The following is a 27,512-nucleotide window of genomic DNA, read 5'->3' as shown; positions in this document are numbered from 1 at the left end:
GAGGATGAGAGTGCTTTACTAGCCCCTCATCCTGCATGTGCTCCATCCATGGAGGGTTTCTAAAGAAATGCCTGCTCCACAGTGGGATTTCTTCACACCATATCAGCCCTGCCTCCACTCTGCTCCTTCCCTGTGTCAGCTCTGCTTTTCTTCCCTCATTGACCCTCACGTTTCTAACCCTGGCAGCTTCAGTAAGAACAACGTTGAATCTACAACCATGCTGTCCTCCTACTCCATTTACACCAATCCTCCTGTTGCTTTCCACTGACCCTCTCACTCCCTTCACTCCAGGCCCTCCTAACTGCTCCCTTCCTCCTTTTTATGCTCCTGTTCCCCTGCGTTTTTCTGCATCTCCCTCTTCTTGTGACCTCTCACTCCCCCTATGAATTCATCCCTAAAACATGCTTCATCCACAGAGGAGGATGCGAGGGAAGATGATCCCATGATTAAGGCATGGCACTGGGAGTCAGGACTCCCGGGTTCTCTCAGTGGCTCTCCCACAGACTTGTTCTGACCCTGGGCTCCACCTCTCTGTGCATTAGTTTCCCCATCTGCTTTTGCCTGTGGATTTGAGACTAAAGTGTGACTTTTTGCAAAGTGCTTTGAGATCCTTGGATGCAACCCACCACAGAAGTACCAGGAATGAGGATTATCCCAGCAATGACCTTGGGAAAATTTCTCCACCTCATGTGTCATTGCATGGTGTGTTATCTGTGTCTAGAACATCTGTGCCAGAACTAGACCGCAAGCTGCTTGGACAGTAAATAAAGTAAATAAAACAGTAATGAAGTATTACATGAACTTTTCTCTCCTGTTCTCTTAAAAAGATGATTCCTGATTCCACAAAGTTTGCCAGCCCTTTTCTGTGCACCAGCACAGGTGAATTATCTAAAATTGCTGTTCTCTTATTTAACTACACACAATGCAGCAAGCAATAGGATACGTGACCAAGCACCTTCAGAGTGTCTGTACACATTGAGTCTGTGGGGTTAGTCCAGAACCTGGCAATATTCAAACCAAAAAAACCACACACACACACACACACACACACACACACACACACACACACACACACACACACACACACACACACACACACACAATCTCTGCACAGTGATCAGAACCAAAATCATGGTGTTTGGAGAAGACCATTTCCCGTGAGCAGGGGAAATGTGACATGATAGGCTAAATTCTTCCCTGCCATAACTCGGTTGAAGTTAATGGTGTTACACCAGGGGAGAAGGTCAATCAATCAATTCTGTCCCTTACTCTGGGGATCTAATGCAGCTCACTGAAATCACTGGAGTTGCACTCACTTATACCATGACTAAATTTTGCCAGATGGGAGGGGACTGTGAGTTAGAGCTGGGCAAAATGTTTCGCACACCAATTTTTTCACTGAAAAATGCAAATCTGGTGACATAAACGTTTTGCTGAACTGTTTGTTTAGAAATGAAACCTGAGGGGAAAAATCAGAAAAAAATCTAACCAGTTCATTCTGACATTTTCTAAAAGAAACATTCTCGTTTTTTGGTTCAAAATGACTTTTCATTTCAAAATTTTCATAGCTTTTAATTTAAAAAATTCAAATATGTTTAAAAATGCTCAAAAACTAAGCAAAACATTTCGGGTCAAACAAAATGGTTTGTTTTGACAAAATCAAAATGTTTCATTTTGTTTGACTCAAAACAATTTTTGTCGACTTTTTGATTTCACCAAATATGTCCATTTTTGATGAATGGACATATTTGGGGTCTGACCCCAAATTAATTTTTTTGGGGGGTGAGGGGGGTTGTAATTGCCCTCAGACTAAAACATCTGCTATTTGCCCAGCTCCACAGCATGCAAACTACCTCATCATTGTTGTCTAAATCAGATGTTTATAGGGTCAAGAAGGGACACAATACACTTCACAGATATAAAAAGGGGTCTTCTCATATCTAGACTTGGAAGGATTAGATTTTCATTAATAAATATTGGTAAACATCTATTTCGCTGCACACACACAAACTGACAAAAATATTTCCATCGGTGAGAATCAATATTTATAGATAGGCAAAGAAAGAAAAATGCTGCTTAAGAATTTATTATAGGTTGATTTAAGGACATTTACTTTGTATATTTTGACGTGATGGCGACAATTTGTGTTTTAATGGTGATAATGTGTTCTGGTTTTGAATCTCAACATCTTCTGTCATTAAATAATTATTGTCTGATGCCCTCCCTCCATAATTTTGGGCAATTGTGAAAATTTAAATAGATAAAAGTAAAAAAAAGCTTAAAAATGAACAGCGATATTATCCACCAAAATTATTTTAAAAAATCGCATTCTGCCAAGCCTCATTGTATCCATCCACATTCACCAGGGAAATCATGTTAGAAACCTGGACAGCAAGAAAATATGTGTCTATTGCCGGTACAGATAGGAATCCGGGCAAGCGTAGAATCTTCTGCTTCTCTACTGCCCCTATGAGCTCTAATGTCTTTTGCTTTGTGTCGGGGTGGGATTCTCCTCTCCCTAGTGTAAATGAGGACCCACTCCACTGAAGCCGATGGGGTAAGTGCACGTTGGGGTTTTGCCACTTGGAGTGACCCTAATTTTTGCCCTTTCCCCAAACTTGCTCAAGCACCTTTTGTTTTCCTACTGGGCAACTGCTGCCGCCTCTCCCCAGCCAGCACTGGTGCTTTCCTGTTGATGGCACCCATGCAGATTGGGACCAAGAGTCTCTGCCTGTTCTGCAGTACATAGCTATGCATGCCTCTACTGGGGGGGGTATTTTCTATTGGGGTCCTCGGGTGCTTCCCAGCTTGAGAACCTGACCGCGCTGAGCTGGGAGATGGTGAAATAACAAATGTGCAGAGAGATGATGAAATGATCATTCCCTTCGGATGTTAGCTGTGCTAACAGAGACAGACAGACAGAGACCGCAAGCTCAGCAGCACACAAAGAAGATGGGTCATCTCTTACCCAAAGATGCCTCTTCCTCTGGACTTAGGGATATGGCCTCGTGAGCCGGCTGCTCATACAAACGGAACTGGTAGCGATGGTACCCGCTCTGGGATGGAGGTGTGGGGCGGCCATAGTCTGGACAGAGAAAACACAGTGGATGAGGCTCGTGCCTGGCCCAAATTCCATCCCCATAGTCACATACCCCAGGTGTGTATGGTACAATTTATATGTAACTGGCATTTTCAGGGGAAAAAAATCTCCCCACACGCCATTACCCTCTTTGCTCCTCGCTTCCAGTAACTTCGCAGCCAGGGACTGTATTCCGCCCAGTCCCCCTGCTTTGCATGAGCTGCTGCACTATTGATCCCAGGTTGCAGCTTCAAGCCCTCTCTGCGGCTTCCCCTTGCCTTGTCCAGGAGTTCAGAGAGCTCCTTGGAGGTGACTGCTTGGCACCCCTCAGCGAGAATGGACTCCACAGGCCTGTGCAAAGGGACCCAGCATAGCACTGCATGCATCAAAATACCTCTGACATTAGAGAAGAGGATGGGGCTACTCTATTTCTCCACAGCCATGAGCCAAGCAAGGCTTTGAGGCCCGGCCCATGGTTAGTATGGAGAGGGGGGCAGGGCAGGTTACCACCCTGCTGAGGTATTCAGGTGAGCATGTTGTTACAAAGAGAGCTGAAGAAATTCAGTGCAATCTCAGGTGTCTCCCTGCTAAGACACATCGTATGTGTCCCCTGCGCCCCATCCTCTCCCCTCCCGCCTTCCTTCTCCCAGCCCCTCCCGTTCCCTTATCTTCCACCCATCTGACCCCTTGCCACCTGCTTGCAAGCACATTCTTGTTTCCCCTCCACTGAAACAACCTCCCATTCGACCCCACCTGCTTCTCCAGCCCCCGCCCTAGCTCCAAAGCTCTAGAGCACTCTGCCTGCGCCTAGTGCCTGGACTGCCTCTGCCCAGACCTCCCTGTATCCCCTCAAACGCCTTCCCCTGCCCCTGAAGGCATCACATTCAAGCTCCTCACCTGCACACAGTCTTGCCCTAACCCCACATTTCGGCTCCCAGCCCGCCTGCTCTCCATCCCCATCCCCATCCCCAGCTGTGCATATTCTTCTACGCTGCCCACTACTCCCCAGAGCAGCCTCCTTCTGTCCCATGATCCTGCTGCTCACCCCTGCTCTCTTGTCCCATCCTCTCATAGATTGCAAGGGCCAGAAGGGACCACTGTGATCATCTAGTCTGACCTCATCCTGCCCGTGTCTGATTGTAAACTCCCTGGGTCAGGGGCTACGTTTGAATCTGTACAGTGTGGCATGCTGTGCATCCCTATGGCCCCCGGTAAATACTAATCTTTTACTCTCTGCACAACAAACCTTAACGCTCACTCTTTTCAACTATTTCTTTGTTGGACCCGAGTATCCTACAGATTCTCCTGCAGTGAGCAGGGTTTTGATTCTACAGACACAGGCAGGATAGTGCAAGGAACAGTCAACATTTTGAAATCCTCAGACACCAAACCTCAGAGGGAAAGGAAAGTTTTACGGTCAAGTTGGGGACTTTTGTCTGTTTAGACTGTAGGCTCCTTTGGGCAGAGACTGTTGCTTATTATGCTTTTACACAATGCCTAGCACAATGGGGTCCCTAGTTAATACTGTAACACAAAAAACGACTAACCCCCACAGGCCGAGTTGGATTAAAGATAGCAAAGAAGGCCAGCCAAGATGTGAGAAACGAGCAGACAAGTTAGGGGACTGTGCCTGCTTTCTTCTCTTGAAATCCAGTTGCAGGAGCTGGGTCATCCGACAGGCCAGCTGCTGATGGCTATGAAAACACCACCATCAAATCCCCTATTCCACAAAAATTGAGGTTTCCTCCTAACATGATGGTGATTTATATGCTACCCCGGTGCCCTTCCCAAATATTGTTAAATATTAACTTGTATTTTTAATAAAACACGCTGCTCTCCCAATCAGTAGGCCATGCTTACTACTGCGCGCGATTGTTTGCTAAGCAAGGCAGGGCAACCCCTGAAAAAGCAGGGGGATGGCACAACATAAGAACATAAGAACGGCCCTACTGGGTCAGACCAAAGGTCCATCTAGCCCAGTATCCTGTCTTCCGACAGTGGCCAGTGCCCCAGAGGGAATGAACAGAACAGGTAATCACCAAGTGATCCATCCTCTGTCACCCATTCCAAGCTTCTGACAGACACAGTCTAGGGACACCATCCCTGCCCATCCCGGCTAATAGCCACTGTTGGACCTATCCTCCATGAACTTGCTTGAATTCTAGTTTTCCAGCAAGAGAAGCAGCCTCACACCCTGTTCTCATATGTCAGGGCATTAGCTGATTGTTCAGTTGGGCTCAGGCAGGAACATTGCCCTGTGTCCATGTACACCACCGCACACTTGGCCAGCATTTTATTGTCATTGCTGATGTTCCCTCCAGTACAGCTGTGTGGGAAATGTTTTTCCCATCCCTCAAATATTTCAGGTTCAAAACTTTTTCCCTATCTCAAATTGGGGCAAAAAGATGAACTCTCAAAAATATTCATGCGCCAACATTTGTTTCTGGGTTGGGTCAATGGGAACTTTGTTTTGATAATTTTGAAATATTTGGTTTTAATTTGATTTTGATTCCCTTTTTTTAGTTCAGTTAGATTCGGTTTGGAAACAAAGTCATTTCAAATCAAATTTGATTTTTTTTTGTTTTGAAAATGTCAGTGCAAGATGTTTTAACAGTTCCAAAAATTCCTTTTTCCAACTTTCTTTTCGAGTCGGGAGATTCATCCAATCGGAAACTGGTTCATGAAGTTTCAATTTTGACAAATCGGCATTTTTGACCAAAAAAACGATTCAGGGAAAAATTCCTGACCAGCTTTACCTTCAAGCAACATGTTGTGGTTTTGGTAGGAGGAAGTGTGATATAATTGTAACCTGACCCTGGGTGGAAAAATCTCATCTCTCTGCTAGAGAACAGTCTTAGCTACAAATTTTGGATCTGGGGCCCTGTCCAAACTTGCCCAGAGTTCAGGGAGGTTTGGATCCATTGATCTATCTCAGGCCTTTGTACTACAGGAAACCTGCAGGTATAGAGCATGCATCACCAAAGGGAGTCTAATGACATACAAAGAGATTATGTACACAGATGTTCCGTAACTGTTAAACTCTAAACTTGGCTGAAAGGAGCATTTCATATTTGTTTCAGGAAAGGAGGATGTAACGTGAAGGGACAAAAGGTGGAAATTACTCCAGGACCTGATCAAATTAAGCCATCTGAGCAAGAGAAAGCCACCACGGCCATCTCCTCAGAGCATTAGCAAAAATTAAAAACAAAGGCTCTCCTTTACTTCTCACCACTGTTGATGCTGCTAAGTGGCTTTTTGCATTTCGTTCTGCTTGGGAAGTGAGACAAACCCAATCAGTTTAACTTTGGGCCTGACCCTGCACATTCTGGCTATGGGGGTGCAGTGGTATTGACTTACTCCTGCTTTGCAAGGCAGCACCCTTCACAGCCAGGGTTTTCAGCGCCCACCATCAGCGTCAGATTTTCACAAGAGCTCAGAACGTTGGGTGCTGAGCACTTTGGATAGTCTGGCTGGAAGTGTCACAAGGGGAGCAGTTGGCTGCTGAAAATCGGACCTTGCTTTTCTAGTTACCTTCACTCTCTGGTCCTTGCTGCACTGGCCAGCAGCTGCCAGGTTGGGGTTCCCAATACCTCAGTGAAAGGTTGAAATAAGAAAAGACGGTACTGGTATTTTCTAAAGAAATAATAAAACACACTGCTATCCACAGCAGCTTTTGGAAAATCTCTTTTTCAAACTACCCCTAAGCTACTAGACAATATCCCTTTAACCAGAGACATATTGAGTGAAATCCCTCCCTGCTGTAACATCATTCGAATTAATCAAGCTACCCCAGGGTTGAGTGTGGCCCATTTTGCATTCAAGTCCTCATTCCCATCTACCATATGCCTGTAAAGAAACCCCTGGGGCCCACCTTCTTCCAAACAGCTCCTGCGTTTGCTTTAAGTGGGCTGGGATTTCTTCCACTGACTGGGTATTTTAACACCATTTGCTCCTCTGGATGAGTTCTATTTCAGCCAGTTTACTGTTAAACATTTCTCTGCTGCTGTCCAGGTGTGTAATAAAGTGTCTTTGCATCTCCCAGCCTGCGTGTGGCGGATTGTCATTTCCTTATGATCTTAACTCCAAAAATAGCAATGCAAGATATGGAATTGGTTGCAGGGATGGGAAATACTGGGGCTTTAAAATAAACTATTAAGGATACTTGATTTTAAGGGACTCCTTGTTCAGACAGCACCCAGAGAGAAATCTCATTCATGGAAAGGCCATGGCTTGTAGTCTCTGCTGCCCTGCACCTTAGGCAGTCGTTGGTGTAGTGTTACTAAATCAGATTGGTGGTGACTTACACCCTTGCTGTACGCTACGCTGGTGTAAATGGCTACACAAGGTACAAAGAGAAGCAGGCCCCATGTGTTCTACTCCTCCACCCTGGTAGAATCCAGCCTGCTCCTTTCCTGGTGGAAGAGATGTCTGCTACTTAGAATCATAGAAATGTCGGGTTACAAAGGACCTCGAGAAGTCATCAAATCCAGCCCCCTGTGCTGAGCCAGGACCAAGTAAATCTAGACCATCCCTGACAGGGGTTTGTTCTATCTGTTCTTAAAATCCCCAATGACGGGGATTCCACAACCTCTCTTGGAAGCCTGTTCCATGTCATGCAAGCAAGAGGCTGGCAGTGAAGGTCTCATCGGAGAGACGAATCAGGAGGCTAGTTACAGCTGCTTGCTAGTTTGCACCATTTGTAGCTCAGGCACAAATTAAGAGAGAGAGATTTGGGGACATTCCACCTACAGTGAATAATCTAAGAAGCCGGGCGGGGGAGGAGGTGGAGGACGGTGGGGGGTGTTTCAGCTGGCTTGCTCTGGGGTTGAAAAAGTTTGCAAAGCTTTAAACACCTCCTCATTTTCCTGTATCAGCTAAACAAGAGATCGATATCAAAGAGAAACCTGTTGTCTGGTTAGAATGTGAAACAGTTCCTCCTCGCTGCATTTCCGGTGCTGAGGCCAAGGCTGTCGATGCTCTGAAAGCCTGTAGCTGGGGGAATCCCTCGCTATTTACATCTTTCCATGTGTTTACTGAATGCAAATCAAAATGTGCGTGCAGGAGGGTTATTTTAAATGTTCTTTGCAAACCTCTTTTCCCCTTGAAATGGAATGTGATTCCGAAATTCCGAAGCGGGGGATCTGCAAAGGCCATGGCTACCTGTGGTTGCGATCTGACACCACCCGTGTTGATAGACTAATGGCCTCTGCTTGGGGCCCTTACTCCTGTTGGTGAGCGCCTTAGTATGGCACCCAGATACTGCGGTGACCCTCCCTGCCTCCCTCACAGTCAGGGAGGGTCGCACAGAATTCCCTTTGGACCCATCAAGATTGCTCCTTAATGGGTCAGAAGCTTCCCCGGTTAAGCAAAACCAAGCATGTGTCCCAGGTGCTGAGCTTGCTGCCCTGCTCATCCCCTTAGACCCAGGAAGAGAGAGATCACAAATGAACTGGAGCCCAGCTCTCCCAATGGCCAATGGAAGTCAGTGACCCTAAGCCATCCCTTTGCAAGCCGTGCCGACAGAAGTTTAGTAACATGGGCCAGAGGTCTTGGGACAGACAGACAGGTCGGGTTGGTACAGCTTCAGCTTACCTGTTAGCACGTGGCCTCTCAGTTTTCCAGCCCGCAGGTCTGTGCCCTGCAATGACAGAAAGGATTCGGTTAACGCACAGGACACCAGAATATGAAGTTGCTCACCGGACCTAATTATTTGCATTGCCGTGGGGCCTAGGGGCACCAGTCAAGGATCATGCCCCCACTGTGCTAGGTGCTATACAGACAGTCAGTAAAAGGACAGTCCCTGCCCCACAGAGCTCACAGTCTGGGTTCTGAGGAGAGACGGCAGGTGGATGAGCCAAACAGGTGGGGATGGGGGTGAGGGGTGACCATAAAGGAAGCAAGTTTTGAGACAGGAAGCGAGGCCCAGCCACTGTCAGACTTACCCATCCAGGGGGAGGGTCTCAAAGGCACAAGGGGCAGTGAGGTGCCCAGCTCCCACTGAAAGTCAGTAAGTGCCATTGGTACCTTGGGGAACCTGCCCCTGGGTGTTTAATGTTAGCACAATACAGCCTGCTGCAGCCTCACTCGCAGTGCTGCCTCTCAGCACGGAGCACCCCCCGGACAGTGCCTCGCTTGAGTTTAGCTAGAAAGTTTCCTGAACTGAGTTTGTTTCCTTCATCTTCACCTTCTCCAAACCTCTCCTGACAGGTGTCATTCCTTTCCCTGGGTAAGCGGGGAAGGGTGGGGAGAGAATGTGCCAGGGCCTATATTTTGCTTGTTAATTTATATTTTAAAAGTGTCAGTGACTTTGTGCACCACAGCCAATGCATTGTAGAGTTCCCCTGAATCACAGGCTGTGCTGTCACTGTGCTCTTGAAGCCAGCACACAGGGACTGTCAGACAGATCACATTGGACCTGTTATCTGGGCCACGGGATGCTGGGAAGGCTACAAAAGCTCTCTCTAAAAGCCCCGACACCATCCTGTGCACAGGTATTCAGGCAGGGGCTAATTAATATCCCTGTGATGGCAGGAAGGTCACAGTGTCTTTGGAAAGCACATAGGCTGGAGTGTCGAGAACGAAGGTGAGGAATCAGAGATGCCTACAGAACCTGACAGGTGCAATTTACAGCTGTGGAGCCAGATCCTCAGCTGGTGTAAACTGTCATGCTTCCATTTAAGTCAATAAAGCCCTGCCAATTTACACCATCTGAGGTTCTGGCCTATTGAAGACAATGAGGCCAAGCTGATTTACACCATCTGGGAATCTGGCCTGCTGTATTCTAATCACCAGCCCACTCTGGGTGAATTAGGAATAGATGCAGATTCACCAAAAAGCTTTCGAGCTTCCCAAAGCAATTCCCAGCTCAAGACGCTTTGATTTTCTTCCCCTGATGGATCCAGAGAAGATCTCCCTGACACTTCCTCACTCTTTGATTCCCTAAGGCAATATGTGCTTTACACTCCCCACCAGGGACGTCTGGGGACCAGTCTATAGCATGCTGCCCCTCCATCCCCATGCTGTTCTCATTTGTAGACTAGAATGGATCTATACTGTGTTCGCGGCCTTTGCAAAAACCTTGTCCAAAACCAATGAAGTGGGCTGTAGCCCACGAAAGCTTATGCTCAAATACATTTGTTAGTCTCTAAGGTGCCACAAGTACTCCTGTTCTTTTTGCAAGCCTTTGTGCATCCCGTGTGATGCAATGCCTGTGGTTATATCCTGGGACAGTCAAGAATGAGCATTTCACAAACCTTGTGAGAGAGCCTAAGATAATTTAGTTATGGTGTCAAGCCTGGCACAATTCAATGCCCTAGCTTGCCTTGACTTTACCACCCAATCACATTCTCTCTCTCACCTCTTCCTGCTGCTGCACTTATGGAGAATTCTAATAAGGTTTTGTTGAGAACAAAATACAGTTGGGCAGAAATCACATGCTGCAAATCAGCAAACAGCACTAACAGATGGAGAGAGCCAAGCGTAGCACAAGCCAATGTCATGCAAACATCCCTCGACAGGTCTGCCGATGCACCTCACTCCTGACCTGCAGCACCCCCACTCAGCTCTGCCAGTGCACCCCAGTCTGGAACCGTAATACCCACTGCTATTCTAGTCCTATGCCTCCTACCCAGCTCTGCCAATGTGTATGAATACTCATCTGGAACAGCCCCCGTTATTCCAGTCCTGCCTGCCCACACGCACCCAGTTCTGCCAATGCTCCTTAGTCTTGACCTGCCCTAGCAGTAATTAATTAGCAATTAAAGGAGCATCAGATAACTGCAGATAGAATGCATCTGACTCCCAGAATTGCTGGATCAAGCTTCATCCTTTCCAAAAATAATAGAAGCCAGATCTTCATTGAGTCATTTGGTGATGAGAACATCAACCAAGATTCACATTGCATAGTAAAGTTCATTGTAATGCAAACATCCTCTCAGTTTCTGTGTATTAGCTTTGCAAAGCCCCATGAAATTTTACCAGCCTCAGCACAGAATTTCCTCACCCACCCTTTCCATCATGCTAATGATAAAAGTACTAATGACTAAGATTTTCAAAAGTGACTAGTGATTGAAGGGGCCTGGTTTTCAGAGAACAGGTGCTTAGAACTGAACACTGCCCCTTGGGGGTGTGTCATGTCCCCCCCCCCCAAATTCCCCCCCCCCACAAAACCCTGAAGAACCCAAAATCACTCATTGCTTTTGAAAATCTTGGCCTAATATTTTACTTGCCCATCAAAGGAAAGAAGTGACGTGTCCCGGGCGAAGGTGTGAGGGGAGTTTGCATAGCTGCGGGGTGCCAATGCACGGAGCAGTGTATCTAGTAAGAACAATGCTCTAACATTCTCTGATGGCAGGAGTGTTCCCCCCCCCCCCAAGTTTCTTTGGGAATTCTGACCCCACCTGGATGAATTTCACTTCTTGGATAACTCTTATCTCACCCTCTCTTCCAAATCCAGGCAAGAATGTGGGGCAGTGGGGGATGGGGGGGATTTAAAGGCCTGTGCTGAGCATTCCATGGGAATTCTGATTTTTTTTTTTAATGCGCTGACCTGCCATTAAAAGCTCTGATGCTTGATTTATGGCCAACTTCAGGAAAGACTAGCCTCTCTGACTCAGCAGACTGCTCAAGTGAGGCCATATGGAGCTATCCACACACTCAGGACACAGGATACTTGTGCCGTTTTGCCTGAAGGCAAAGCAGGGAAAGCTGTCATTGGTGGCAGTTGCCTGGGGCTGGGCAGGTCACCCTGACAGCGAGGGTCCCACCTAGGCAGCGATTCCTTAAGGGCTGGAATAGAGCAGAAGCATTACACTGAACAAACAGATGCTAGTAGCTAAGGATGTATAGTGGGATACGTTTGGAGCTGAAACCAATTCTAGGACCACACTCAAAACTTGACCCCTCTGAGTTCAGAGCTGGGACACCCTCCGACCACCATTAGTGAGGTGTCTTCAATGCCAGGAATTGAGGCCCTTTATGTTTCGGAAGAGGGTTGGTCTTTTGACTGCTGCACATGGGAGTGGGAGTGAGGGGAGCAGTGTTCTGCTCCTGCATCTGCCACGGCTTGTTGTGTGAATCCAAGCCAGCCTCCTCCCCCTCTGGCCTGTGGTGCGTCCCTGACTGTAAAATGAAGACAACATGGGCTGCCTGGCCAGTGCAGGATCCCAGGTGCGGTGGAATCTGGCCACGTCTTGATGTACCCTGGATTTGAGGATCAGGCTCCTATTGAGAAGGGAGAAGAGGAAAAGCCCGGTGGGGCTGGGGCTAGCGGGGCGGGGAAGAGCACTTTACAATAGCTGTTTGTTATAAAAGAGGTGGAGAGAAGGCAAGATTTAAAAGCAAAGGAACAAATTCTGCTCTTCGTTACACCAGCGTCCAATCGGCGTGAGTCATCAGAGTTGCTCTGGGTTTGCAGCAGTGTGATGGGGGGCAGAATCTAGCCTGGGGGCTCTCATGCCAGCTTGGAGTAAAGGATGCTGCTTCTGGCACCTCCAAGGCATTCTGGGCTGCTGATTCATTGGCTGCCTATCCTCATGGAAACAAGCAGCACTGCTCTGCTTGTGGGGAGAGCCTGCCTGGAGACTCTGGGGAGCCATATCTGCACCTGGGGTCAAACCCAGCCCCACTTGCCCCATGCAGCTTTTATTAGCTGGGCTGCCTGGCTGGATTCCTCGGTGGGACGCCTGTGTGCTTTTGGAGGACATCGAGAAGGCCAGCTCTAGGCTTTTCAGCCCCCACCTCCGCTCCACTGGATGAATGGGGCCCAGCAATGACACAGGCGGCTTCCTTGTTCCTCTTCAATTATTGACTGCAAACTGCCCGCCCACTCTGGAATCTGCCAGGGCCCGGTTGCCAGCTCCTCCTGACCCCACCAGAGCGTGGGGTCAGCAGCACATTTCTGCGAGCGCAGGAGAGATGATTTAATCTCTTCACCCACCTCTTCCCATTTGCTGGGAAGAATCAATCACTTTCTCCCCCCTTCAGGGCAGGCAGGGGTGGGAGTCTGCCTTCTCACCGGTTCCTAACTTGGAAAGAAGTTCCAGGTGCCTCCTTCTCACTTTGGCATGGAGTGAAGCTGTGGCTGGTCGCAGGCTGCAGCATGAGAGCAGTCAGAGCATGTCATTCACTGGTGATGAAGGTGCTCCATGCACCACAGGCAGCACCACCTGAATGCAGTGGGAATCCATTGATTTTTTCAGTTAACAAAAGGTAATTGACTAAAGGGCACTAGCTGTTCCCTGGAGCTATGGTGGCATCCTGCAGAGTCATGCTTCAAGGTGTTGGTTTAGCGCTGTGCCTCCAGTGTGTGGAGTGCTCCTGAATGGAAATGATCCCAGCAAAATTACCTAGACAGCTTCGGCTTGATACCCCTCTGCCCTGTTCCTTGTCTTTCTATTTACACCTTGTAAAGTGCTGCTGTTTATTGCACTGATGCACTTTGCACTGATCCACTATAAGGGACTACACGTGGTGCAGCACAACAGAGGACTCGGCCTGCTATCTGGGTAGGAGGAAGAGGTGTCTCGTGGTGGAACAGAAGAGTCCAGCCTCTGAGTTCTATTGTGAATGATGCCTGGGGGCAAGTGACTTATAGCTCGGGGCCTCCGTCTGCCCATCTGCAAACTGAGGTTGATGATAATAGGCCAGGTGTGCAAAGCTGGTCTCCTAACCTGAGGACAGATCCATCTGAAGTACAAATTACCCAGCACTGCTGGGGAGAGTGGAAGCCAGAGACCGATGCAGAAATTGAGAGGGAGAGGAGAGAGAGCTGAGACGGTTTGGGAGAGGGAGATGCTGGTGGGCTGGCAAAAGGGAAGAATTCATGGGGAAGCAGAGGGAAGGACAAACATGGAGGTCCTACTTTGAGAATTCTGGAGGGAAGGGAATGAAGAACATTATTTGCCTAGGAGGCTTGCGCTGCCTATAGCTGGCCCTGACAGTACTGTTGGGATTACAAGCTACTGTTCAGTCATTCACCATTCCCATCTGCTTTATAACTCCATGAAGTCTAGTTACCTATGGTGGACATCCAAATCGAAGTGCTTCCTGTACCTCTCAGCTCATTCATTTTCTTGTGATGTTTATCAAAGAGCTCTGTCTCATCAGAGGAGGAAATCCCTCTCTTCCCCAGTAAATCCACTGTTACCAATGGAATTACACTGAGCCACAGACACTCCTGAGATACCGAGTGAGGATGCGCCACTTTGCGCAATTTCAAACCCATGCGAACATTGTGGGTTTGAATGTTTGACAGGCTCAAATGTTAGTAGGTTCATGTCCCACCTGAGGGGGGCTCTGGCCTTGTCTACACTAGAAAAAAATACCATGCTAAGTAATGGCTGGTATCCTTCAGTCCCTGGGAGTGCATTTCAGTGCCCACAAACACAGGGGCTCTCATGGATCCCTCTAGTGCGAAGTAATACTCCCAGCTGGGGTTGAGGGGTTAAGGAATGACGGAGTCTCAGTCATGCCTGCCTTGATCATTTGAGCGTTGGCATGTGGCTGCGTCTCCCTGCTGCAGTGGGGCAATCAATGGGAAAGGAGCAGAGAAGGAAAGTGCTAAAATAATCCAAGGAGATGGTTAGATTAGGCAGCAGAGAGGAGAAGGAAAGGATGAGATGAAATAAAAACTATATGCAGGGGCCCCACCTGTGCCAGCTGGGCTTTGTCATAGGCGGGTGCTTGGGGAAGCTCCTCTGCCTTTTGTAAATAGAACAGGCTCCCCCTTAGCTGGGGTGGCACCTGTTAGTTCTCAGTTCAGCAGCCTCTTGGAAAAAACAAAACCCAGTGACCTCATGGATTTACGTTACAGGGACACCGAGGTTCCTGAACTCGCAGTAGTGTTTGGAAATCCCCAAGGCAGTCCTAGAGGTTCACCATGCTTCAAAGGCCTCAGAGTTCATCTCACCACTAACACTGAGCACGGATTGAACCCTGAGCTCCTGCTGCACCAGGGGTGGGACAGAATTAGTCCTGCTGGGGGTTTTTAAGGCAAATTGGCCCCACGTCTTCTTCACAGCCTTCCCTACGGGGTCCTGAGACATGAAACTGCTCTCCGGAGAGTGGCCTGCAAACTGGGTAGACACAACTCAGCTTTGCTCCACTTGCTCAGGGTCTCCACTGCTCAACCTTTGTGAAACCATGTCTGCTGCTGTACAATCCACCATGTCTGTTGCTGGCAGAGCCCTAGTGTGCTTCCCTGAGCAGCCTCTGTGGGGACTGCCTTTCTGAGACAGTATTATAAAAGCATGCTACAGGCTGCCACTGGGTGTGCTGGAGCATGCATGAGTGTGTACATCTCTGTGGCTGGGAGCACGAGGGGAGAGCTGGTGGGGAGGGGTTAGTCTTTGATGTGGCCCTCAGGAAACAAAAGTTACTCTGGTTATGGAAGCCCTGCTTGAACTCTGCTGACCACAGGCAGTTTCATCTGTGGGTTCAACAAGGGCTAAGGTCCAGGGCTAAGTGCGCACGCCCCGAGACAAGGTTACTCCCCAGTGGCTGCTTGCTCTCAGTGTGGCTACTTTGGCTGAAGTCTGGAGACTTGCTGAGTCGGGGTACAATTTTAAGAAGAGTCTCGGGGATTTACAAGCCTAAATCCCATTGGTTTAGGCACTTCTGGGTCCTTTGGCCATATCTCAGGCACAGCCCGGAAGCACGTTCCCGTCGGGCTCCAAACTTCGCCGGAGTCGGGGGGTGTTTTGTTCAGACCCAGCTGCTTTGTAAAATCTATGTAGCAATCTGCAAGGAGCAGGACCCCCGGGGGCTGTGCTATCACCCTTGCAAAGAACTTCAGCGAGACCTATTTTCCCAGTGTCGGCTGGAACAGCTGAGAGCACGAGAGAGGCGGAGGCGCAGCGCTGAATGGAGATGTGGGGCTCAGGGGCAGCAATGCCACCCGGGATGTGCCAATGTTAGTTTAATAGCTCTGTCTACATGCCGTCTGCTTGGAGGCTACTGAGCTGTAACTGCCCACGGTGTTCCGCGTACTGCCGCACAGCCTCTGTGGATCCCTAGCACGGGGTGAGCTAATGGACACTGATGTGCTGCCATGTTTATTAAATACCCTTTTATGAGAGCATTAATATTTCTTAATGACACCATTTGAGCTTAACGTCCTTTTTTCCTCCCGAGGATGTGGTCTGTGGCTTGTAAGGGAAGAGCTAAAAATTCCCACCCTCCATTCCGCTAAGACCGTGGAGGAGAGGAGCTGGAGGAAATTGGTGATGTTGTTCTGGTGCATATAAACCCCAAAGGGACTCAGCTCGATAAATTACCGTTCATATGTACTACCTGGGGACCCCAGTCAAGGAAAGTCTGGGGACATCTTGTGATTAAGGCATTGGAATTGGACTTGGGAGATCTAGGTTCAATTCTTGGTTGAAGTCACATAGGGCCAGATTTTCCAAAAAGCTCAGCCCGCTGGGTGCCGAGAGCTCTTGAAAATCTGACCACCAGTGTAAAGAACAGGAGTCGCTGGCTGCTGAGCGCTTTGGGGAGTTGAGCCCTTGTTTAGGTGCTTAAATGGGAACCGAGTCCTCTGCTGGGGGGTGCCGAGTCTTTGAAAAACTGTCCCTGAGCTCTTTCCAAAATCTGGCCCTAAATCTCCTTGTGCCTCATTTCCCCATCAGTAGCATGGGGATAAAAATAGTTTCTTAGTCTGTCTTGGCTATTTTGACTGCAAACTTTCTAGAGCAGGTACTGTCTCCCCTACCAGCTGTTTGTGGAGCACTGACCACCATGCATCCCCAATCTCAACTGGGCCTTTCAGGTGTGACAGGAATACAGTAATCGGGGCCTGATGGTGCTCGGTGCTGTACAAACATCTGGCAAAGAAAGAGTTCCGGGTTCAAAGAATTTAATGTTTTATGATAATTCTACTGAAGAAGAGAGGAGGATGCTGTCATAGCACATTTATGGAGCTGTAACCCACTGCAACACCCCAGATGCCTTCTGCAAATGCCGGGCGGGATTTGGCTGGCGCTCCTGGACAATATGAATGAATAAAACACAACACCCTCCTGAGTTTCCAAAACTCCTCTGCATGGCAGGAGACCAGCATGTTGTCCCGAGCGGCTCTTTGCCATGCAGAGGAGTTTGTTACATTGCAGCTCATTCCAACGCCCTGTCCCGCAAACGGCAGGGGAGCATTGAGGCTCTGAGGTAGGTCTGCTTGGGCCCTTGGTGCTGTCCGCTCCACATTGAATGAGTCATATTTTGTTTTCCTCTTCATAAATCTTTTCTAGAACATGTCTGATCCCATCTGAGGAAGGGGGAGGAGGGGACTAGGAAGGGGATCGGTGGAGAGAGAAAATTTAAGGCAGGGACTCAGGGTTAGGGAAAGTGGGTGTGGGAATCAACACAATAGCTGGCAGGAGACCAGGACAAACAGATGACTGATTGGACTGAGGTTTGTGAATAAGAACAGGGCTGGCTTGTTATTCACTCCCAGATATAACTCCTTCTCCCTTCCCCCTCTCCACCCTGCCCCGAGCCAACAGCTGGAACACTAGTAAACAAGAAGGGCTCTCTGCAAGGAGGGACAGCAGGATGGAGTGCAGCCGCTTGCTCCTGGCATTTGCAGCTGCTTGGCCTGCTAGTCTTTCTGCACTGCAAGACTCTGAGTTCATGCTGGAGAAGCTGGGTGCTGTCCCTACAGTAGGCTGACATGATTAAAGAACAATTAGTAAACTGATGAAGTTAATCCCCAAACAAATAAGGTGCTTCCTGCGCTGCTCACTTAGGGCACGCTAGCTCGAAGGGGAGAGGCGGCTACAGAACTGGCACAGGCAGGAGACCAGATTTATTATTCTCCCTCTTTGTTATCTTTATAACGAAGCCAGGATTTATGAATTGGCTCTCACCAACACAGGGGAAAGTCTAAGGAGGGATAAACCAACCTACATGGGCTAAGAACCAAGCCTTCTCCAAACAAACCCTAGGCGTGAAAAGTGCCGTTAAAAGAAAAAAAATGCAACTATACGGATGCCTAGCAACATTGTATCTATTTGATTTATCCATCTCTCCTCCTCCACCCTCCCCCTTAGCTCTATGTCCCTTGTCATCTAAGGCCTGGTCTACACTGGGGGGGGAGGGTTCGAACTAAGGTACGCAAGTTCAGCTACGCGAATAGCGAATAGCGAATAGCGTAGCTGAACTCGAAGTACCTTAGTTCGAAGTACTTACCCGTCCTCACGGCGCGGGATCAAAGTCCACGGCTCCCCTGTCGACTCCGCCACCGCCGTTCGAGGTGGTGGAGTTCTGGAGTCGATGGGAGCACGTTCGGCGTTCGATATATCGCGTCTAGATGAGACGCGATATATATCGAACTCCGAGAAGTCAATCGCTACCCGCCGACCCGGGCGGGTAGTATGGACGTACCCTTAGACTGTAAACTGTTTGGGGCAGGGAATGTGTCTACATATGTGTATCACCTAATACAACAGGGGCACTGATCCTGGTTGAGGCCTCTGGCTGCTACTGTAATATAAATATTAAATGGTAGTTGTTTTTTCTCCTCCCGATAATTTTCATTTTTATCCACTTCTGCACTTTCTGCTTCTGGCCCACGAAGCCCTGGAAGCATCATGAGACAAAGCCTGGCCTAGTGATATTTTCAGCTCAGATTTGTTGACTATAAGAGGTCCATTGTAGAGATGGGCAGACCAAAACCCCAGCTCTGAATACTCCAAAACTCTGGAGTTTCAAAATCCAGATGCAGGTTTGGGTTTTATGGCTGGAGCTCATCTTGAGTTGGATAAATCTCAGCATTAGGAGGGGAGTCCCAGGCCCCAGCAAGTCTAAACCAGCCATGGTGACCCCATTAAAATGGGGTCACAACCCACTTTGGGGTCCCAACCCACAGTTTGAGAACTGCTGCACTGGATGACACTCCTCATCCAGAGCCAGGAGTCCTGACCCTTGCTCTAACCACAGAATTCCCAACCACCAGCAAAACTATAGCCCCATAACTTCTGGTGGGGTCTGGAAATCATCCGATGCTTTAGTCATTTGATTTATACAGTTCATTTAGTGTATCACGCCAGAGGGGAGGGACCAACATCCGGGTTCCAGCTGACCTGGCTCTGCACTGAGAAGCCCTCATTGGCACACTCACAGCTTTCCAGGGTCTCCTCTCTACCTCTCCCGGGTCTCTCTGAGTTGCGGGTTCTCCCCTCTCAGACCCAGAATCATTGACAGCATCACAGACCCTGCCCCTCACTCAGAGGAGACAATTAAACGGGCCCTTTTGCATTGCGGTTGATAACGCTGAATGTGGGAATTGCATACAGATGCTCCGGTCCCTTAGGATGGCTCAAACCTAACTGGACACTGAAGCAGGGAGAGGGGGTTGGAGAGAGAGAAGAGAAATCTTGGGAGGCTAAAGTCACCCTAGGGATTCCCTTCAAAGGCTGAGCTAATCTGGTGCTGCTGAGCCCCCCCTTGCAGGCAGGAGAGAGGGAAGTTATGATTTCCTGCCGTTCAGAACCCTCTCCTCTGTTGCTCTCCGCACTAGCAATGGGCCGATCCCCCAGTTATGAGCCCTAGTTCTGCACCAGGCCGACGATTCTCAAGGTCTTGCCCAGAGTCCTGTGTCCCAGGCAGATGAGCACCCTGGCGGAGCATTTTCTTGCTGGAATTCTCTCCAAGTCTGATCTGAACCCAAAGCCCAAATCCGAATGCCATAGCTAATGCAGTGCCTGGCTCCTTAGTTGCTTCTAGGGAATGCAGGGATTCTGCTACAGAGGGCAGCTTAGCAGGACGGATTCAGCTCTCCAGTCCTATGCCATAGCTAATGCAGTGCCAAACACTCACTAAAAGGGCGGAGCATTTTCCTGCTGGAATTCTCTCCGAGTCTGATCTGAACCCAAAGCCCAAATCCGAATGCCTTAAGCTCTGGAGCAGTTTGGATCCAGATCTAGGCTTGAACTTCACAACTGGCCCCTTTCTCTAGAATGATACTAGACCTCAATTCTGGACTCCTGCAAATGTTCACGTTCAGCTCCAGTTGTGAGACCACCCCCAAGCAGATGCTCAGGTACCAGGTAGTGATAGATGCATTAAAAATACGTCCCGTAGAAAAGATAAACTAGATCAGATGAAGAGAGCTCGCTAGCTAGGCATACAGACAACAGCCTCTGTTCAATGTTACTCACATCAACATTTATGCCCCCTGTGCTTGCTGCTGCTAACTGCACTGTGCTATGGAGTGTGCAAATGCACTAATGCTGTTCTAGTGCCCTTTGCTCACACTCACCGGGGAGGGCCTGGCGGAGCTGTGCAAAAACAGGGAAAAAATGTACACACAGTTTGGCAGAATTTTTTTTCGGTTTTCCTTGGGGAGACTCTCTGCTTCCCGCTGTCCCTTCTGCCCCTTCCCCTCTGACCTATATTTAGGCTCTGAAGGCTGAAATCTATTTTTAAACAAATGTTGCGGAATAATGGACACTGCTTTCCAAATAATTTCTCCATCTTTATCAACATAAACGTTTGCACTCTAAGGAAATTCTCTCTCTCTCTCTCTCTCACACACACACAGACAGACAGAGATTGTTATTGGCCATTATACATTCAGGGTCTAATTCTGCTACCCTGTCATTATTCTGTGTATTAGAGTAGTGCCATGGGAGGACCCCCAATCAAGCTCAGATCCCCACTGTGCTAGGTACTGTACATACACATAGCAAGAGCCAGTCCGTGCCCCAAAGAATGATTTAACTAGTTGAGACAGACAAAAGGGGGAAGAGAGGGGGGTTACCCCCATTTTGCAGAGGGAGGGGTTACATGAGTTGTCCATATGTCACCGAGGGAGTCTGTGCCAAAGCTGGCCACTGACACTTGATTTCCCAAATCCCAGTCCAGCGCCCTTAACCAGAAGACAATCCTAATATGAATGTAACTATTAATGGGATAAAGGATGACATCACGTGAGCAGCAGAGTGGGGGTGGGGGCAGAAATTGGGCCCTATCTGAGCATGGCAGTTGAGATTCATGACAGAGTTACAAATGTAATGTATAGAATCATGTTATTTCATAGTAATGGGTTCGCATTTCAGTTTTAAGCATTGTGAAATACTGAATTCTTTGCTAGGGACTCAAACACACATGCGATATTTAAGAAAAACATCAAAACACTTTCCTTTTCTGGCTGAGTTCCAGCATTTTTCCAGTGAGTTTTGTGTGGAGGGAGAAATTGACAAATGGCAACGGTTACCAGTTACAACCTAATCCCTCCTAGCTTGCACAGAGTCATAGAGTTTAAGGCCAGAAGGGACCACCAGCTCATCCAGTGCGACCTTCTGTATATCACAGGCCACCAGCCCCACCCAACACCTGCACACTAAACCCAACAACTGAAATGAGACCAAAGCACAAGAGCCCACAGGAGACTAAGCTCTGATGTGCCACAGGCAGAGAACAGGAGGGACCAAGGTGCACCAGTGCTGAAGGCAGGGAAATGGTTAAGTGAAAGATACCCAGATAACCCTGGCAAGTGACCTGCCATCACACACCGCAGAGGAAGGTGAACCCCCCCCCCCACATCCCAGCATCACTGCCAATCTGGCCTGAGGGAAAATTCCTTCCTGGACCCTGAGCATGTGAGCAAGAACCAGCCAGCGAAGCACCTGGGGGAGAGAATGCTCGGTGCCACCTCAGAGCTCTGGCTCACACTGTGTGGAGTCCCATCTACAGCCAGGGCCATCCCCAGTGCTACAGAGAAAAGAGATTAAAAACAAAAAACACCCCAGAATACATTTTTTCAGGGGCCAGGGTACCCCTTCCTGACCCTTGCAAGTGGCTGGCTGAACACTGAATGTCCCAGAATCATCTAACATTTGACAAAGTCCCCAAAGGGAGAGCATGTGATAACCAGCGTGGTCAGCTTGATGTGGCAAAGCTACAGCATGGACAGGTGTTGCCATACAGTATAGACTGCTGTACATCTGACAGGAGTTGCCAGGGGTGACGCTGGAAAGTGACAGTGATCAGATGAAACCAGGGTAGGAAAAAATCCGAGACTGTGAATAGGAAAACAAGATCCTGGCAGGGCTCTTAGCATAACATTGCATAACTTTCTGTTATGTCGGCAAGTGATACAAACAAACAAAAACATTACAGGACTCAGTTTAAGACCTGGCACACCTTCGTGCTCACCCTGGCACTGCTGTCTGCACACAGCAAGGAAGGGAGAGACTCCCAGATGTCCACAGGCTGTAGGTTGTCTGGTGGAATCTGAAACTTGGCCCTGGTCTACACTAAGCTCGGGGGTCGAACTAGGGTACGCGAATTCAGCTACGTGAATAACGTAGCTGAATTCGAACTACCCTAGTTCGACTTACTTACCGTCCAGACGCCGCGGAAGCGAACTCCGCGGCTCCAAGGTCGACTCCGGCAACTCCTCCTGCCGCGGTGGAGTACCGGAGTTCGAACTAGCGCTTCCGGGGTTCGAACTATCGCGATAGTTCGAACTCCGAGCAGTCGAATTCGCCGCGTCGACCGTCCCGGTCCCATCACTCACTGGCTTGGGTTTCAGATCCTATGTAGAGCCCATGCGGGTGGCCATTCATATCAGCTTTTCACAACACTACTAAATCTTGGCTGTCTGGAGGAGTATGAACAATTGGCTAAAGCAGAGGGGCTGCAGAGTCAGGACTCCTGGGTTACATTCCCAGTCTTGAGCAGGAGTAGGGGTCTACTAGTCACAGCAGGGTTGAGAGAGGCTGGACATCAGGACTCCTGGGGAGAGGGAGTTGGGAATTTCCCATTGGGTGGGGAGGTCAGCATATGGCGACTTGCTAGAACTGAAACATTTGATAGAAAAGTATCAGTTTCGATGAAACTTTCATCAGGAAGGTTTCTCTGGTCCAGGATGGAATGTCTGGTCAAAACCAGAGAGAGAGGGCAAGGCCAGTGATTAGTTCATGTGGGACGTGGAAGACGCATGCTCACGTCTCCTGTCTGATTCAGAACAGGAATTAAACCTGGCCTTCCCGCAGCGCTGGTGAGTGCCCTAACTCAGGGGCGCTGGAACAACGTGTATAGTAGGGGTGCTGAAAACCATCAAACCAAACTGCAAGCCCTGTATGTGATGGGAAACCACTTTGCACCCCCAGCAGCAGCACCCCTGCCTAACCACCGGGCTGCAGGGTATTCCAGGGTGGCTCTCTCTGACTCTTTTCTGTTGTAGCTGTTTCATTTTGCATAAATAATTAAACATTCACTGGGCAGAAAGAGAGACTGGCTCTATGACCCTGCGATTAGGGCACTCACATGGCAGATGCAGGGACTTGAACTTGGGTCACATCCTGATGAGGACGGGAGGTCTCTCTTGCTGTGGCTTTTCACAAAAACCTGCCTTTCATCCTGATGCAGAATGGGGAAAAGTTTGGAATTGGGAAGGTTTTCACGGGATGGGAAACCGTTTCCTAGCCAGATCTACTCCTGGGTTCTATTCCTGGCTCTGGGAGGGAAGGCGATCTAGTGTCTGGAGCAGGCACTCAGATTCTTGGTTCTGTTCCCAAACTTGCTGTGGGACTTTAGGCAAGTCATTTATCTCCTCCAGGCCTCAGCTGGGACATTAACACTGACCTGCCCTAGGGAATGATATGAGACTTAATTACAGTAATAAAGTACTTGGAGAGCCTTTGAAACAGACCTAGGGTATGTCTGCCCTGCAAAAAACCCATGGCAGCAACTCTGTAGACTTGGGCTTGCACTATGGCACTAAAAATAGCCATGCAGGCGGGGGAAGGCTCCAGAGTCCAAGCTCCAGCCGGAGTCTACCCACTATTTTTAGTGCTATAGTGCAAGCTCTGCACCTGTAGACCTGGGCTCTGAGACTCACTGCTGCAGGGCTTTTTGCAGTGTAGATATATCCAGAGACTGCCCAAAGTCATGCGGAGAGTCCGGGAGAGAGCTCGGAATAGAACCCAAGAATCCAATCTCCTTGTCCACTGCTCCAGTCACTACAGCACACTCATTAGATCCCCGTTGTCCCAGCTCCCAGTCCCCTGCTACAACCTCTAGCTCACAGGAGTTGTATTTTCAAAAATTGTTTCCCCTACAGGATCTCTTCTGGAATTTAATTTATCAGAAGAAAAACACGTTGAAGCATGAGTTGGGTAGATGACAGGCTGGCTGGCTGCACTGGAGAAGGTACAAAGGAGCAGATGTCCCTTAGGAGTTACTAAGACAAATGCCTATCCCCTCAGGGAGCTAGAGGAAGCAACAACACAACAGTCTCTCTGCCTTGGCACTGTTCATTGTTCTTTCAGTCGCTCCCATTCCTGGTGGGTATATGATGCAAGAGGCTGATGCCGGGAACCAGCAACTTGGATAGGCAGAGTGCTCATTGTAATAGTCTCCACCAAAGTCTGCAGACAATTTGCCTCCTGTAGTTACCACAACAAATAGCTGATTTCACCCTTGCCCAACAGCAGTTTTCACCCTGCTGGGGCAGACTCCTTGGGGTGGATCTTGGAGCTACCATGGGGGTGGGGCCTTGCCATGCTCACTCTCTGGAGTTGGACAAATTATCTGCGCACTCACTGGGGGTGGATTCAGCTGTGAGAACGAGCAGGGGACAGCCCCAGATGCATCCATTTCCGAGACATGTTGAACCAGATATCATGGTTAGTGTGAACTGGCCTTGCTTCATTGACTTCAGCAGAATTAGGCTGATTTACACCCACTGAGAGATCTAGCCCATAATATTTCTGATGTCTCTTCCTGTGGAGTCTACAAAACTCCTGGCAGTCTGCATGTGTCGGAGACAGGCTGGCAGGAAGGCATTAAACTAATAACAAAAGTGGAGGGTAAAAAGAGGAAAGATATGAGCACTCCGCACAAAATTGAGGTGTTGAGAACAAAATGAATCAAGGAACCAAAGGGTACAGAGACTTGATTTAGGATTCTCTTTGTTTCTGGAGATGAGCTGTGTGGCTGGGATGATGCATGGCAGGAGGATTGAGGTGGCAAAATTTGCAAATGATACAAAACTACTCAAGACAGTCAAGTCCCAAGCAGACTGTGAAGAGCTACAAAAGGATCTCTCAAAACTGGGCGACTGGGCAGTAAAATGGCAGATGAAATTCAATGTTGATAAATGCAAAGTAATGCACATTGGAAAACATAATCCCAACTCTACATATAAAATGATGGGGTCTAAATTAGCTGTTACCACTCAAGAAAGAGATCTTGGGGTTATTGTGTATAGTTCTCTGAAAACATCCACTCAATGTGCAGCGGCAGTCAAAAAAGTGAACAGAATGTTGGGAATCATTAAGAAAGGGATAGATAAGAAGACAGAAAATATCATATTGTCACTATATAAATCCATGGTACGTCCACATCTTGAATACTGCATGCAGATGTGGTCGCCCCATCTCAAAAAAGATATGTTGGAATTGGAAAAGGTACAGAAGAGGGCAACTAAAATGATTAGGGGTATGGAACGGCTTCCGTATGAGGAGAGATTAATAAGACTGGGACTTTTCAGCTTGGAAAAGAGACTACTAAGGGGGGATATGATAGAGGCCTATAAAATCATAACTGGTGTGGAGAAAGTAAATAAGGAAGCTTATTTACTCCTTCTCATAACACAAGAATTAAGGGTCATGAAATGAAATTAATAGGCAGCAGGTTTAAAACAAACAAAAGGAAGTATTTCTTCACACAACACACAATCAAGCTATGGAACTCTTTGCCAGAGGATGTTGTGAAGGCCAAGACTATAACAGGGTTCAAAAAAGAACTAGATAAGTTCATGGAGGATAGGTCTAACAATGGCTATTAGCAGGGATGGTGTTCCTAGCCTCTGTTTGCCAGAAGCTGGGAACGGGTGACAGATCACTTGGTGATTACCTGTTTTGTTCATTCCCTCTGGGGGCACCTGGCATTGGCCACTGTCAGAAGACATGATACTGGGCTAAATGGATCTTTGGTCTGACCCAGTAGGGCCATTCCTATGTTCTTAAGAAATTATTTAATAGCCTATACACCAATGCTGGAGCCTAGGTAACAAACAAAAGGAAGTGGAATTGCTCAATTATGAGCATAAATTTGATCTAGCTGGTATTCCTGAAACCTGGTGGGATGATTCCCATGACTGGAATGTTAAGAGCAATGGTTAGAATCTATTTAGGAAGGGTCGAGGGGACAAAAGGGGAGAGGCATTAATGTCAAAAAAGGCATTACCTGTTTCCAAGTCACTGATAACTCAGAAGAAAATAATCTTGAATGCTTATGGATCAATATCCTAACAGATAAAGCACAAGATGGGGTATTAGTTCATGCCTGCTACAGATCACCAAATCACACTAGGGAACAGAATGACAAGCTCCTTATGCATCTATCTGTAATGGGTAAGGGAAAAAAGCCATGTCATTATGGGGGACAGAAGTCTCATGCTGCCAATACTAAAACATCCTTGGAATTTTGAAATGTTATAGATGACAATTTCCTACCTCAAAGTGTGTGTTGCATCCAATATGGGGGAATTCTATATTAGACTTCGGGTTGGCAGATAAAGAGGAACTAATCACAGAACAAAAAATTAATGGTAGCTTAGGTACAAGTGACCATGACTTGATCACATTCATAATGTGCAAGAATATTATGTCCAGACCAGGGATATATATATATATATGTATCTGGTACTTTAAAAGGGCCAATATCACAAAACAGAAAACAATTATGAGCCAAATCAGCTGGGAGAAAGAATTTAATTAGAAAAATGTGAATGATAATTGGGAATTGTTTAAGAACACTTTACTAGATGCCTCAAAAGCCACCATCCCACAGTTGAGAAAGAAAGTCACATTGGTTAAAAAACAGACCTGGTTTAGAGGGGACGTGAAGGCAGCTATTAAATATACTGTGTATATAAAACAAATGGAAGAAAGGGGAAATTGATAGTAATGAATATACATCAGAAGCTAGGCATTGTAGAAAATTGATAAGGGAAACAAAGGGACATGAAGAGAAATATATGGCCAGCAGAATTAAGAAAAATAAGAAACATATTAGGAACAAAAAGAATCCTAACTATGGTACTGGTCCTTTACTAGATGGAAGTAATAGACTCATAGGATTGTAGGACTGGAAAGGACCTCAAGAGGTCATCTCATGGCAGGACTAAGTATTATCTAGACTGTCCTTGACAGGTGTTTGTCTAACCTGCTCTTAAAAATCTCCAATGATGGAGATTCCACATCGTCCCTGGGCAATTTATTCCACTGCTTAATCACCGTGACAGTTAGGAAGTTTTTCCCAATGTCCAACCTAAACTGCCCTTGCCGCAATTTAAGCCCCGTGCTTCTTGTCCTATCCTCAGAGGTTACAAAGAATATTTTTTTCTCTCTCCTTCTTGTAACACCCTTTTATGTATTTGAAAACTGCTATCAAGATCCCTCTCAGCCTCCTCTTCTCCAAACTA

The 27,512-nt window shown here is 47.9% G+C and overlaps 1 protein-coding gene across 9 annotated transcripts in view; it reads right to left on the bottom strand.

The window, feature by feature from the left end:
- PEBP4 (phosphatidylethanolamine binding protein 4) overlaps nt 1-27,512 on the bottom strand; it is a 255,576-nt gene that overhangs the window by 49,157 nt on the left and 178,907 nt on the right. For 6 of the 9 annotated variants that reach the window (XM_039521624.1, XM_039521626.1, XM_039521625.1 and 3 more), the window contains 3 exons: nt 8,672-8,717; nt 6,611-6,712; nt 2,969-3,085 (listed from right to left, as the gene is read on the bottom strand). In XM_039521624.1, coding sequence (XP_039377558.1) covers nt 2,969-3,085; nt 6,611-6,712; nt 8,672-8,717 — 265 coding nt within the window. The remainder of the gene's footprint in view (nt 1-2,968; nt 3,086-6,610; nt 6,713-8,671; nt 8,718-27,512) is intronic. The other 3 variants (XM_039521627.1, XM_039521636.1, XM_039521628.1) reach the window with 1 other exon arrangement.

This window comes from Mauremys reevesii, linkage group 2, assembly GCF_016161935.1.
Source record: "Mauremys reevesii isolate NIE-2019 linkage group 2, ASM1616193v1, whole genome shotgun sequence".
Lineage (NCBI taxonomy): Eukaryota > Metazoa > Chordata > Testudines > Geoemydidae > Mauremys > Mauremys reevesii.
This window is presented reverse-complemented; position numbering and strand designations above follow the sequence as displayed.